The sequence below is a fragment of the Neovison vison genome, chromosome 13 (assembly GCF_020171115.1).
Source record: "Neovison vison isolate M4711 chromosome 13, ASM_NN_V1, whole genome shotgun sequence".
In the NCBI taxonomy this organism is placed as follows: Eukaryota; Metazoa; Chordata; class Mammalia; order Carnivora; family Mustelidae; genus Neogale; species Neogale vison.
Window position 1 is genome coordinate 42,663,627 of NC_058103.1, and position 15,804 is coordinate 42,679,430.

General features: G+C 32.8%; 1 protein-coding gene across 1 annotated transcript in view; it reads left to right on the plus strand.

Moving 5' to 3' along the window:
* Nucleotides 1-15,326, plus strand: part of EXOC5 (exocyst complex component 5) — a 63,041-nt gene extending 47,715 nt beyond the window's left edge. The window contains exons 13-18 of the mRNA XM_044230746.1: nt 4,223-4,331; nt 8,230-8,350; nt 9,561-9,647; nt 11,932-12,040; nt 12,238-12,453; nt 13,094-15,326. Coding sequence (XP_044086681.1) covers nt 4,223-4,331; nt 8,230-8,350; nt 9,561-9,647; nt 11,932-12,040; nt 12,238-12,453; nt 13,094-13,282 — 831 coding nt within the window. The 3' untranslated portion in view covers nt 13,283-15,326. The remainder of the gene's footprint in view (nt 1-4,222; nt 4,332-8,229; nt 8,351-9,560; nt 9,648-11,931; nt 12,041-12,237; nt 12,454-13,093) is intronic.
* The last annotated feature ends 478 nt before the right edge of the window (nt 15,327-15,804 follow it).

Below are 15,804 nucleotides of genomic sequence, written 5' to 3' on the forward strand. Positions count from 1 at the left end.
AGTTCTCTACTTTCCCTTTCTATATTTTCATTGTTAGTGTATAAGAAAGCAGCTGATTCTATACATTGATTTTGTATCCTGCCACATTATTGAATTGCTGTATGAGTTCTAGTAGTTTGGGGGTGGAGTCTTTTGGGTTTTCCATATAAAGTATCATGTCAGGGTGCCCGGGTGGCTCAGTTGGTTGGGCAACTGCCTTTGGCTCAGGTCATGATCCTAGAGTACCAGGATCGAGTTCCGCACTGGGCTCCTAGCTCTGTGGGGAGTAAGCTTCTCCCTCTGACCTTCTGCTCTCTCGTGCTCTTTCTCAAATAAATAAATAAGATCTTTAAAAAAAAAAAAAAGGTATCATGTCATCTGCAAAGAGAGAGAGTCTGACTTCTTTGCCAATATGAATACCTTTTATTTCTTTTTGTTGTCTGATTGCTGTTGCTGGGACTTCTAGTACTATGTTGAATGACAGTGGCGAGAGTGGGCATCTTGTGTTCCTCATCTCAAAGGGAAGGCTGTCAGCTTTTCCCCATTGAGAATGATATTCGCTGTGGTTTTTTCATTGGTAGATTTTATGAAGTTTAGGAATGTTCTCTGTATCCCTATACTTTGAAGAGTTTTAATCAGGAACAGATGCTGTATTTTGAAAAATGCGTTTTCTGCATCAGTTGAGAGGACCATGTGGTTCTTCTCTCTTCTCTTATTGATTTGTTCTATCACACTGATTGATGTGTGAATGCTGAACCACCCTTGCATCCAAAGACTAGAAGTTCTTAATTTTAGTGAAATCCAATTTTACACTTTTCTGTTATGGATGGTATTCTGTATGTGAGAAATCTTTTCCTAAACCATGGTCACAAAGATTTCCTATTATGTTTTCTTCTAGTAGTTTCATAGTTTAAGGTTTTATATTTAGTTCTGTAATTAGTTTTGAGTTAACCTTTACATGTCCCATGATGTATAGATCAAAGTTCAGGGTTTTTTTTTGCATTTAGCTTTGTTGTTTAAGTGTTATTGGAAAGACGGTCCTTTTCCCACTAAATTACGTTGGAACCTTTGTCAAAAACTGCTTGACAGTTTGTATGTGGATCTGTTTCTGGACTCTATTCCATTCCATTTAACTATTTGTCTTTGTGCCAGTACTACACTGTCTTGATCATTGTAACTATTAAGTCTCAAATCAGGTAGTGTCCATCCTCTAATATTTTCTTATAAATTATTTTGTATTCTCATTGGTCTTATAATCAGTTTTTCAGTCTCTGGGGGAAAAAAGTTTGGGATTTTGATGGCATTGAATATATAGTTGGGTTTGTGGAGAAGTGACATCTTAGTAATACTGAGTTTTTAGATACACTACGAACAAAGTATATCTGTTAATTTATTTAAGTTTTCTTTAATTTTCCTTACCAGAGTTTTGTAATTTTTAGTGCTATTTTAATGTGAGTGGTATTTTTTTAATTTATATTTTGGATACTCTATTGTTAGTGTAGAGAAAAACAATTGATTTTTGTTTGTTGACTTTACACCTAACCACACTTGTGTATTAGTTCTAATAGCCTGTGTGTGTGTGTGTGTGTGTTGCATAGGATTTACTAAATAGACTATCATGTTTTCTGCCAATAAGGCAGTTTTACTTGTTCCCTTCTGGTTTGAAACCTGTTATATTGTTCTCTTGCATTATTGCATTGGTCAGAACCTCCAGTACAACGATGAATGGAAGTGATGAGAGCAAATACCTTATATTATTCTTGATCTTAAGAGTAAAGCATTGAGTCTTTCACCATTAAGTATGACATTAATCATAGGTTTTTCTTTATCAGATTGAGGGAATTCTTTTATTTTTAGTTTTCCAAGTTTTTATAAGATTAGTTATTGGATTTTGTCACATGCTTTCTTTTTATTCTGTTAATGTGCTGAGTTACATTGATTTCCAAATGGTAACCTTTCATTCCTTTGATAATCCCTCTTGATCATCATGTATTATCCTATGTATATTTTTTTGGATTAGGTTTGTTGAATTTCTTTGTTTAGAGTTTTTGTGTTTGTGTTTATGAGGGATATTGACTTATACATATATTTTTTCACACTATGTCTTTGTCTAGTTTTGGTTGTCAGGGCAATGTTGGCCTTGTAGAATGAGTTGGAAGATAGTTCTTCCTCTTCAATTTTCTGGAAGAATTTGTTTAAAATTGGTATTATTTATTCCTTAAATGTTTGGTAGGATTTATGAGTGAAGTCATTTGGGCCTGCAGTTTTCTTTGTGAGAGTTTTTAACTACAAATCCAATTTTTAAAATAGATTTAGAACTATTTAAGTTACCTATTTCTTTTTAATTGAGCTTTGGTAGTTTATCTTTAAGGATTTATATATTTCACATAAATGTTTGAATGTGTTGGGATTAAGTTGTTCATGATATTTCCTTATTACCCTTTTAATATCAGAAAAATCTATAGTGATGTCACCTCATCATTCTTGATATCAGCAATTTGTATCTTTTTTCCTGATCAGTCTGGTTTATTAGTTTTATTGATTTTCCCAAAGATTCAGCTTTTGGTGTCACTGATTATTCATTTTGCATTTCAACAATTTCCACTCTGTTACTTTTCTGTTGCTTACTTGGATTTCATTTGCCCTTCTTTGTTTAGTTTTGTAAGGTGGAAATTAAGGTTATTGATTTGAGACAGTTTTTCCTTCTCCAATATAAACATTTAGCCTTATGAATTTCCCTCTAAGGTAAGCTTTAGCTACATACCACAGATTTTGATATTCTGTGTTTATTTTCATTTAGTTCAAAATACTCCCATGAGTGATTTAGAAGTGTTTTAGTTGTCAGCTATTGGGGTATTTTTTAGTTTTTTCTGTTATTTGTTCAAATTTGATCCTTTTGTGGTTAGAGGACGTACTTTGTATGATATGAATCCATTTTAAATTTGTTGAGGCTTGTTTTCTAAACCAGGATATGATCCAACTTTGTAAATGTATATCCTGATGTTGTTAGATGGAGTATTCTATAAATCTCAGGTCGTTGATTGACACGGTGGTTTACATCTTCTGTTTGCCTATCAATTTTCTGTCTACCTCTTCTATTGATTATGTATGGATATATGAATGTATACAGGCGGGTGGAAAATTTATTCTTTATTGTTTGTTAAGAGCATCTGTTGAGCATGACTGAGCAAAAAAGGGAGGTGAAGATAGTGGTAGAGCAACTAGTGAAGAGTAAATTTTGAGGTGGTATTAAGGTCAGTAAGGGAATTTTGGGTAATACCAAATTTAAAGACCCAAATTAGGTCTTTAAAGGTAAATGAATAGAGACTACAGAGGCAACAATCAGTTGATAAATAATATAGGAAGCAGTAATAAGATTTTGAGAGGTAGTTTTCTAACTTTTTAAAAGAGAGATATAGTTTTCTCACTCTAATTACTGATAATTTTTCCGAGTAGTTAATAATCAGCAGTATAACAGAAAAATGAACATTTTATTGTTATTAAGTTTACTGTGTACCATTTGTGCTTAAAATACTTACGTGGATTTTTATATTTTTATTCTCACCTCAGGACTAGGATGTAAGTAATGTTATTATTCCCACCTTACAGATGAAGAAATTAAGGCCTGTTGGGGGTTAAGTAATATCTTAGGGGTGATGAAGCTGGGCTTTGAGCCTGTCATATTTTATAGTGCATTTGTTACCGATTTCCCTATTCCTACCCCTCAATAGAATAAAGTATCCTTTTTATTCTGAGTTTTGCTAGAGTAGCTTTTGTTAAAGTTGGTGACTCTGAAACTTCTTTGACAACAACCTACAAGAAATGGATTTTACATAGCAGTCCAGTGGACATTTGTTACATGTATGTGTATGTATATGATGCTTTTGTGTGTATTTATTTCATAAAACTATATTGGCTTTAATATGCACATTATACTTTATTTCCTGTTGATTATCTCATTGCTTCCCTCTTTCTTTGTTGTCACAATCCACTAATGGATTGCAACCCAGGTGAGAAAAACATTGATGTAAGCCAGGAGAATTGTATGTAAATATGGAGCATTGTAACTATGTGTCAGTGTATGTGAGCAAGGCATTGGAAGTGGAGAGGAAGAGGCATAAGTAATTGTTTTGATACCTGAATACTGGCTATATCTTATACAAAGTTGATTGCTTTAAAAAAAAAAAAAAAGTACTTTTTAAAAAGACTGGAGGAGTGATGTATTTGGTTTTTGTTTTTGAAGCTCTCTGATCCTTCTGATTTACCAAGGAATGCCTTTAGAATTTTTACCATTCTTGTGGAATTTTTATGTATTGAACATATTGATTATGCTTTGGAAACAGGACTTGCTGGTAAGTATATTTATTTGTATTATACTTTGTATTAAATTCTTTGATCATGCTTAACTATACACATAATGTGTTGTATATATTCAACACTATATATGTGTCAAATTCAGTTCAATGCAATGAATAATGCTTTTTGAGCATCTGTAATGCAAGAACTTGTCAGGTGCAGAAAGTTACACAAAGACACAGTTCTCTCACATTACTTACATCAAGCAGGACAGGGTAAACTACATAAGTCACTATAGTGTGTGTATACAGAATGAGGTACAGTGCTTAAGTTATAATATATCAGAGGAGCAGAACTGAAGGTGAAAATAGTTCTGGTTGAAACAGTTGAGTAATGTGAAGTTTAGAAAGGAAAATACTCCAAAATAAGCCTGGAAAGTAATAGATTCATATTAAAATTTTTCCTTTGCTTTTTGTCTTTTGGGTTTACTGGTATTAATAGGATAATAATGATTTCTTTCCTAAATTCCAGCCACATTAGTTCAGTTTCCTCCTTGAACTTTCCATCTGTTCAGTGTGCATCTCAAATTTAACATATCCCTACTGAAACTCTCTTGTCTTTTATTTAAACCTGGTCCACTCTCATTCTTCCCCATGTCCTTAAAAAGCATTACTATTTACTAGTTGCGCAGGCCCCAAACATTGGAGTTGCCGTAATTCTTCCTTTTCATCAATCCTGATAGCCAGTATATCAGCAAATTCTATCAGTATACTTCAGAAATAACTTGAATTCATCTACTTTTCTCAAGTTCTACGGATGCCACCCTAATTTAAATACCATCATCTTTATCCACTCCTACCTGGTCTTTCTGTGTCTTCTCATTTCTCCACATGGCTGACTCCACGTTAACAGTCAGTTTGATTATCATTTCTTTGTTTAAGACCCTTTAGGAACTTGCTGGTACTTTTAGGGGGAAAAGAATAACAAACTTTACAAAAACATGGCTTTTGATCTCTCATCTTCTCATGTGTACATCCACTTCTCATATTGTACTTCTTCTCACTACCTTAGCCATCAGCCCCTCTGGCCCTCATTCTTTTTTTTTTTTTTTTTTTTTTTCCTGACTCAGGCTTTCCCCCTATTTCCCAATTCCTTTTCCTTTAGCTCTTCTCATGCCCAACATTTCAACCTCTAATCTCAACTGAGATATCATCTTAAAGAGGGTTTTGTGGATTACCCTAGCTAAGATAGCCCTCTAGTCTCAGCCTAGTTACTCATTATTTCATCACTCAATTAATGTTTTTCATAAAACTTATCACAATGAAATTTTCATCTGTTGATGTCTGCCTCCACTTACCAGAATTCATTCATTAACACATACCTTTTAAGTGCCTACTTCTGTACTCATTAAACTTTCATTCTTAGATAAGATAGATAAATGACTAGAAAGTGCAATGAAGAAAAAACTGAGTAAAAGATAGTGAGAAGTGTTGGGGAGGTGGGAGGAGGAATTCAGGAGCAGAGGACTTTTTTAGAGAGGTGGGTTAGATAATGCCTCTCCAAGGAGATGTATGAACCAGAGAGCTGAATGATGTAAAAGAGTTAAATGGAGTATTTGGAGAAAGTATTTTAAGAGAATATATGCTCTTCTGGCTAGGAATCTTTTTTTTTTTTTTTTAAGGCTTTTATTTATTTATTTGACAGACAGAGATCATAAGTAGACAGAGAGGCAGGCACAGAGAGAGAGAGGGAAGCAGGCTCCCCGCCGAGCAGAGAGCCCGATGCAGGACTCGATCCCAGGACCCTGAGATCATGACCCAAGCCAAGGCAGAAGCTTAACCCACTGAGCCATCCAGGTGCCCCTGGCTAGGAATTTTATCTGCCTTATTCACCATTATTATCTAGTCCTTAGCACATAGTAGATGCTCAGAAATGTTTGTTGATTGTATATCACATCCTTTTAAAAAGCTTTTTTTAACACTGAAGCAAAATTACCCATAATTCAGTAAACTTGTGAAGCATTTTTATCCTGCTTCTTTTTTAAACTTAATTACAGTGGACTCTTTTTTTTAAAGTTTATTTATTTTCTTAAGTAATCTCAATACCCAATGTGGGGCTCAAACTCATGACCCCCAAGATCAAGAGTCACATGCTTTTCTAACTGAGCCAGCTAGGCACCCCAATTATAGCAGACTCTTGACATCAGGTGTTTAACATGTGCCATTTGCAAATGACTTAATGTGGCAGTTTGTATTGGGATAATAATACCTCAAAGATACTAAGAAAACTAAAGAAGACAATGAAAAAAGTAACAATAATTTGAATCCATATGGTTATTTAGCTCATATGGAAATCAAATATCTTCATTTTAGTAGCTATATTCACGATTTGGAAAGGCTTAGAAAATTTACTGGTAGGATGAAAATGTCTCATAATTCATAAGTTTTCTTCCATATAGCCATTTAATTAGCAATTACTGTTATTTCTAATGATAGTTCAAAATTTTGTCATGTGTATGTGTGTGTGTGTGTGTGTGTGTGTGTGTGTGTATATATATAATAAAGTTAAATGAAGTTAACTGTCTCCTATTACTAGACATATTGGATTTTTTTCAGCAGTTTGGTAATATAAATAATGCTGCAGTGAACATTGTAGAGCTTAAAGTGTTTTCCTTATTTTGAATTATTTTCTCTGTATGAAATCCCAAAGGTGAAGTTAGCAGATCAAAGTGTGTTACTGGAGGCACGTGACTGGCTCAGTTTTGTAGAGCATGCAACTCTTGATCTCTGGGTTATGAGTTTGAGCCCCATATAGGGGCTAGGGTTTACTTTTAAAAAATGGGAAAAAAAAAAAACACAAGGTGTATTACCAAGTTTTAAAAATTTCTATACATCTAGAATTTTCCAAAAAGTGTTTTTTTACACTAATTTACACTGCTGTTGGTATATATGGTTGTACCAGTTCTTCTGCATAACATTGAATACTCCTTTAAAAACTTTAGTGGTTAAAAACATACATAAATAACTACCTTAATTTTAATATCTTTCGTTAATAGTAAGGATTTTCCACAAAATTTTTTTCTCTTGTAAGTTTATGTTGGAGCCTTTAATTTTCTTATCATTTGGTGATTTTGACTTTTATGTGAAAATGAAACATCTTTGTTTTCACTTTTAAAACTTTGAAAAAAATCATCATCGTATAAAGAATTGTAGTTATTAATTTCATTTTCTCATGTGAATATTTTCCCTAACCCACTATACCTTTTAATTTTAGCTAGAAACATAAACATCTAAGGTTAGAATGGACCTTAGAATTTATCTATTGCTCTTTTACAAAAAAGAGGAAACTGAAGTCTAGAGAGGTCAGCTTTCTTTTGGAGTTAGCATATTGAGTCGGCTGAGTATCCTGCTGAAAATAAAGAATTTATTTTGTAGACAGTGAGGAGACTTTGAATATTTTTGAGGAAATAATGGAGAGCAAGATGAGTAAAATGTGTAAGTTTAAGTATGTTACTCTGGCAACAATACATAGCAGGAAAGAGTGATTTGAACTCAAGAAACTAATAAAAAATTATTTTAACTGTTACCAGAAATAATGAGGACTTATTAAAAGAAAAATGGTGGAAATGTATGCATGGCTAATGTGGAACCACTAGACATGAGAATGAGAAGGGAAAGGAGAAGATACAGTTCAAGATGATTCATTTATTGATTTATTTTTTGGTTTATCTCAGCAAATAATGAAGACCGGGTAGATGGTGAAATTTTTCATGTAAAAATTTTAGATTCACTTCATTAAGTTATTGAGCTTAATTTTACTCTTCTATCCACAAAAATCATTGCTGATTTATTAAAATAGGATTTACTTTTATTTATTATGCCATGTTCTTTTTTCTGTTGCCAAGATGAATTTCTTCAAGTATGATTCTAATACGTACATGCCTTCCAATTTTAGGAATTCCCTCTTCAGATTCTAGGAATGCAAATCTCTATTTTTTGGATGTTGTGCAACAGGCCAATACTATTTTTCATCTTTTTGACAAGCAGTTTAATGATCACCTTATGCCACTAATAAGGTTAGTCAAATTGATTTTTCTTGGTATTTCAGTGACAATTATAATGCTATATGTATACAGGTACACAACAAAAATTTCGTAAGATTAATTGGACAGATTTTAATAAGGCATTAAATAAGATTTGGTTTATATCTTCCTATCAGTTTATGTGAACTTCTAAAGTATGTGAGGATTAAATAATGTAGAGTATACGCACATGAACATGCCTTATAAAATTTGTATGTGTACTATTATTAAAGGGGAAAAATATTTTTTAAGAAGAGGAAAAATGTATGTAAAAGATAAAATTTTATTTTATTTGTTTATTTTATTTATTAGAGAGAGAATGAGAGAGAGAGCACAAGAAGGGGAAGGGTTAGAGGGAGAAGCAGACTCCCCGCTGAGCAGGGAGTCCAACTCAGGATTCTATCCTGGGACTCTAGGAGTATGACCTGAGCCGAAGGCAGTTGCCCAACCAACTGAGTCACCCAAGTACCCCAAAAGATAAAATTTTAAACATTTTATTGTACACATTGATATCCCAAGAAATGAGTTCATAAACAATCTCAAAGATAAAGATAACTTGTGATCCCTGAATCACACTTTAAAAGGAAATGTACTATTTTAAGAGCTGTAATGCCTTATGGTGCAAAATTCACATGACTATTAGGGTTGCATATTCCTTAATAGTTTAGGTGGTTTTTGACATTTAGATGGCATTCAGAAGGCAAATGTGATTGTCAAATTTGTTTTCATAATATAGGAAAGCTAAATACAACTGGATTGGCTATTAGTTTCCAAATTTTAATTAGTATAATTTATTATATTCTTAAGACTCTGGTAGTAGCCTTTGGGGTTTGTTCATTTTTGTTTTACTGTTAATCTAGATATTTAATTAAAAAGGAAACCAAATAATCCCAAAATTTCAAAATCACATATATTCTTAAGGGATATCTTCTCTTACATGAAAGTAACAAATCTAAACCTTCCTCTTCCTTCTCATATAACTGGTTAATTTTTCCTAGTGTGATTGTTAGGCATAGTAATACTACTTAATTTCCTAGTATTAAATTGGGCATAGCAATTACTATGTAACGTGCTTCTTGGATTTGTGAACAAATTAAAACAATACATGTGTATTTATAAATGTTTATAACAATACACATGTGCATATGAAAAACTTTTATAAGGCTACTAATGTGATTTTTTTTCCCCTTTAAACATTTAATAGCTCTTCTCCTAAGTTATCTGAATGCCTTCAGAAGAAAAAAGAAATAATTGAACAAATGGAGACGAAATTGGATAATGGCATTGATAGGCAAGTTGTTAGTTCTACCTTTTATATTTTTATGTTTATTATTTAATTTTTTTAAGATTTTTAAAAAAGATTTATTTATTTATTTTAGAGAAAAGAGAGCTCTGGGGGAAAGGGCAGAGGGAAAGAGAATTTCAAGCAGACTCCCTGCTCAGCATAGAGCCAGACACAGGGCTCAATCCCATGACTCTGAGTTCATGACTTGAACTAAAATCAAGAGTCAGGTGTTTAACTGACTGAGCCACCCAGGCATTCCTTTAAAGATGTTATTTTAAAGTCCACACCCAACGTGGGGCTCAAACTCACAACCCTAAGACCAAGAGTCATATGCTCCACCAACTGAGCCAGCTAGTAGCCCCCTTTTTCTCTTATGTTTTTTAAATTGTAAGAATACCATCACAAATGCAACATGAAAATGTTTTTCAGTATGTTTAGGTATGCTTTTAAACTAGATTCAATTGAAAACCATTTTTATAGGCCACCACTTTCTCCTCCTCTTCCTCTTTCCCTCTCTCTGTCCAAACTCCTTAAAAATGGTATGTAACATAGAGGATTTTATTTTCATTTAGAATTTTCAGGCTTATTATCTGAAATGCTTTAAATAAATATACTTGTTTTCTGTAAATTTCATTAAGTGAATACAAACTCTGTATTCAAATATTTTTTGTAACTTTTTTTGTAGTTAATCACCTTATTAATATTATAGAGCAGTGGGTCTCTTTTCTTGAGATGATGTGGTAGGCATATATTAATGATGATAGTTACCACTTAAAGCATTTGGTGTATGCTAGGGACATGGGGAGGTTAGATATGTTAAAATTTCAGAGATACAGGAAAGATGAATTTTCTTGGCATCTTCTTAATATTTTTGTGTATGAGCCTTAATCTCAGAGTCTTTGCACTAGTTGATGAATTGAAGGCACAGTATTCTGTAGTGGTCTCATGAATGTGAACTTCTCATATTTTACCCATGTACCATGGGGCCAAGAGGTGAGCAGAGCATTCATCTGTTACCTTCTGATATTTTCAGACCAGTATCCATCTATAGGTGTTAGGTCAGAACCCCCTTGCTTTTAAAACTCATATCATCTTCTCTTATTGCTGTGTCTCTCAATCATTTATGTTAGTCTCCTGCATTTATTGAGGATTTGGGCATCTGGCTTACAGTTTTTCTTTTAACCTTAAATCTTAGGTTACTTCTACTTCCATGTGTGTGACCCATTCATTTTCTTGATCATCTTCGCTTTAGCTACTTAATCTCATATCCTACTAGACCTCATTATCATTGGTAACAAAAACCTCAAACTTGAATATCCCACTCGTTGCTCACAATCTCCTGTTCTTCCAACTCCATAACCTGCTTTCTGACCTCAGCAGGAACTCCAGCCCTTAATATATTTATCTTTTGCCAATCTACTATCCTTTTCTTTCTTTATTTTTATGCTTCGGTTGTTTGATCCATCTCTTAAATTAGTCCCTTATAATTACCATAAAATCTGTTTCCATTAACCTTATCTGTCTTATTGTAGATCCAAGGTTTTGGATCAGTGCAGTCTCTTTTATTCCCATAACTGGATGGCTGACCACTGTTGGGAGAGTAACACATAACTTGAACGTTATCGGTGCTGCTGTAAACCCATGTTCTCATTTCCCCACTGAATCGTTAGTACCATTTGTTCAGCTTCCTGCTTATCCTTGGACTGTGAAACTCCTATTCTTCTCACCAATTCTTCCAAATGTTGGCCATTTGTCTTAAATCCTCTATCGTCCCCTCTTCCTAACCAGTCTCTATATATGGTGGTTTGGTTTTTTTTTTTTTTTTTTAAGATTTTATTTATTTACTTGACAGAGAGATACAGCGAGAGAGGGAACACAAGCAGGAGTGAGAAAGGGAAAAGCAGGCTTCCCACTGAGCAGGGAGCCAGCCCAATGTGGGGCTCGATCCCAGAACCCTGGAATCATGCCCTGACCCAAAGGCAGACACTTAACAACTGAGCCACCCAGGTGCCCCTCTGTATATGGTTGTTAAGGAAGTAAGTTAGTGACAAGTTTCTCACATCTTTAAGACTACCATAATTAAAGTATTGGGCAAGAGCAGGAAGCTAATAAAACCAAGAGTTCATTTATAGCAAGACCTAGAATTTATTTTTTCTAAAATCTAAAGTCTACCGATAGTAAATAATTTTATGGTGCTCTGAAATTAAATAATGCAATTTAGTATAAATAATATAAATTAAAGGAAATTTAAAATAAATGGATAAAATGTATGGTGTTCTTAATTCTCTAGGACATTAAATTGTATGATTGGACAGATGAAGCATATCTTGACTGCAGAACAAAAGAAAACAGATTTTAAGCCAGAGGATGAAAACAATGTTTTGATTCAATATACTAATGTGAGTAAAATAATTCAGTATACTAGTAAGAAGATCTACTATATATAATATTTTCATTAACATTTTCATTGATGTGTCTTACTGCGCTCTAAGTTTTTTTCTTTTATACTTAGAGATTAATGAGACACTGTGTGTATTTTCTTATTAGCTAAGCTGATATACATTTCTATGTAATAAGTGTAGAAAAAATTTTACAGGCCTGTGTTAAAGTCTGTGCTTATGTAAGAAAGCAAGTGGAAAAGATAAAAAATTCCATGGATGGGAAGAATGTGGATACAGTTTTGATGGAACTTGGAGTACGTTTTCATCGACTTATTTATGAGCATCTTCAACAATATTCGTACAGTTGTGGGGGTGGCATGTTAGCAATTTGTGATGTAGCTGAATATAGGAAGTGTGCCAAAGACTTCAAGGTATGTATTCACAAATATAAAGCTTGTAAATAGGCTCAAGAACATAAGTCAAACCATTAAAAATGCATGCTGACTTGTAATCACTACTGAAAAGTTTAAAACTTGTTGATATTGTAGTGAGACAGAGCTAACATTTCCTAATTGAAAGAGTAATGTTCTAATCATATTTTCAGTCTTAACACATTTTTGCTCTGTGCTGTATTTTAGACAAGGCCATATTTCAGTTCAACAGTCCAAATGACATTGGTGACTTCTATAACCAATGCAGTGTATATATCACACATCAGGAAAATAAGTTCTTTCTTCATGCACATCTCTGTGAAATCAGTTTTCCTTAAGGCTTAAATTATTTAAGAAAAGTGCTATATTAATGGTAACTAATTCTAATCCATAGAAGTATAAATGACAACTGTTGAAGGAAATTGGCATGGATCTTTTCAAAAAGATTATACCAAGTTTATTTAATGTCTAAAATATTTAGGTTTTAACAATTTCAGGAGTTTTTACAGTTTTTAATATTGAATCCTCCCACATTAGTAAGTCTTAACAGTATGTAAATGAGAAGAATTTATAAAATAATTATAAAACTAAAAATTGTTTTGTGTCAATGTTACTTTTTTCTTCTCTTATTTCAATTCAGATTCCACTGGTATTACAGCTTTTTGATACTCTGCATGCACTTTGCAATCTTCTGGTAGTTGCCCCAGATAATTTAAAGCAAGTCTGCTCAGGAGAACAACTTGCTAATCTGGACAAGAACATTCTTCACTCCTTTGTACAACTTCGTGCTGACTATAGATCTGCCCGCCTTGCTCGACATTTCAGCTGAGGTTGAATATGCAAGGGAAACGTGTTGTACTTCAGCAGGCCTTGGTTGATAGAAAGCACAGGAGACTTCTTATGACACAGCCAACATTTTATGGAAAAATGACTGTTTGAAGAAACAGCAGCCATACTTACCCTTGAGATTTTATTTGAAATTTGGACACTACTGGCCATATTTTGTTTTTTTCCCCTTAAGTTGAGTTTTAATTCTGTTCTTGAACTTACAAATTTCAGATTCTAAATTTCATATTCTGTGAAACTACATGTCACTGTTTTCATCCTGGAAAATGTTGGTGTCAGAAGACAAATGTGATGTTATCAGTGTTCCAGTTGATATTCTTTAACACATTCTATTGGGAAGTTTCACCATCCTATTTTGCATTAATGGTAAAATACAACAAAACTGCATTTATTATTTACCAATTTTTAATGACCTTTTCAGCACTTGGTAATTGTTAAACAAGTTATTTTAGGTTTTCCTATTGAACTTTTGCCTCTTTCAAAAGGTTAGTAATTGAACATGATTTCTGTAGTTGGTTAATTGGATTTTTTTCCTGAGGTATAGTAATATTCCAAGAAAACTGTTATAGACTAAACTAAAATGATGAAATGTTTTATGTAGATATTAGGTGTGGATCAGGATACATCTGCTTTCTGGGTAAAAAAAAAAAAACAAAAAAACCTTAAAGTTTACTATTTCTTATTTTGTAAACAGATTTTAAGCCAATGCTAGCAAGAAATTAATAAGTCTGCCTTATTTTATATTTCACTTAAGATAAGGTGGAGGACCTTAACTGAAGGACCCTATTTATTCATTATTTTAATATTATAAGGGAAATAAAATGAGGTATAGTCTAAATGGTGAATATGAGAAATATTGACAGTGTTTAGCAACAGTACAGTCCTTTAAGATTTCTTTCTTAATGCTAAACTGGAATTAGATGGGATGGCTAACATAAGTAATCTATTTTAAGGAGAACCAGGAATTGATAGCGTTATATATTCTACATCTGGAGATGAGCTTTGTAAAAACTGGTTGCTTTTAAAATCTATAGTTTCTGTCATTATCTTTTTCAAGGTATTTCTGAAGCAGTTCTAACTGATTGGAATTGATTGAATTGGCTTAATGTGGTGACATAATAAATCACTTATAAAATTTTAAACATCAAGTGGAAATTTAGAAAGGCTGTTACTCTACAATTTCTATAAACTTGCTCTGTAAGAATTCATTCTTATCTATATGTAGTGTTTCAGCTTCCTTTGTGTTTTTCATAATCATCTAGGAACAGATAAACTTTAATGTTCAGCTCATTCTTGGCATTTTTTTTCCCTTTAAGAAGATTTTTGGCCTAATTTTGACAAACTACTTTTCTTTTAAGACTATGTTTCTGAATGGTCGTCAATTTTACCAAAACTTCCAGGTACAGCGCTAGCTACTGTTTAAATTGCTATTGACTGAATATTCTTCATTTTCTGTTTAGCCCAGTGTTACCAAGGTAAGGAAGAGAAACAAAGTATGCCAACTTTTATCAAAGCATTTCAGGAAATCGTGGCAGTTTTAGAAGACTGTCTAGTTTTCTATTCCTTAGCCAAGGGAAGCCAGAACAGATTTTGGATACTAGAGAAAGTCATATGCTTGTACTATTGCCATTTTAGAAAGCTCTGATGTGAATTCAAATTATACCTCTGTTACTTAAAGCCAACAATTTTAAAGCAGTAGTTTTACTGGCCATTTGAACTCTTTGTACACAGTGTCAATTTGTAAAAAAAAACAAAAAAAACAAAAAAAAAAAACTTAAATAAAACATGTGAGAAACATTTTAAGACTTCCAAATCAGAGAAGTGCTTCAAATTATTTTGTTTGGATTAATTTTTAAAATGTAAAACCTATACATGTTGCTTAGATATTTTGTTAATTATTATTTTCATGCTTGAGTTTTGTGCAATATTTTCCGTTATGTCCATTGACCAAGGCAGTGACAAAGAAAACTCGTAAGTGAATACTTAGAAGTGTTAACATTAATGCTTTAATAAACAAATTCCCTGCAGTTGTTTTTTTATTTCACTCCATTTTTACATCTTTAGGATATCTGTACTTAATTTTATAAATTATTTCTATTCAAGTTTTTAAGATGTTCCTTATTTTTTATAGCATAGATCTTCTCACTTCCTTTTTTAGCAGAAAAGTATTTTATAGCTAAGATTAGAAATTTAACCTAAACTGATTATCTTTCTCTAAGAAAAAAATGTTTTTTTTTTATAAACCCTTATGCATTCCTTGCATTCTTTGTATTCCAGTTTTTAAAGTATTTTTTATATTTGTGGCCACTATAAAATTATATCCACAATTTATGACTTAAAAGAGATGATCAATAAGTAAGATGTTTTTCATGTGCACATGGTAAAATTTTAGGTAGCAGTATCAGAACTTTGTGTATTAGTAACTTTAGCCAACATTGAATAAGGAAAATCTTTACAGTTTTCTACAGTTCCACATGAGCTAACAGGCAACATTTAGGTAATGTT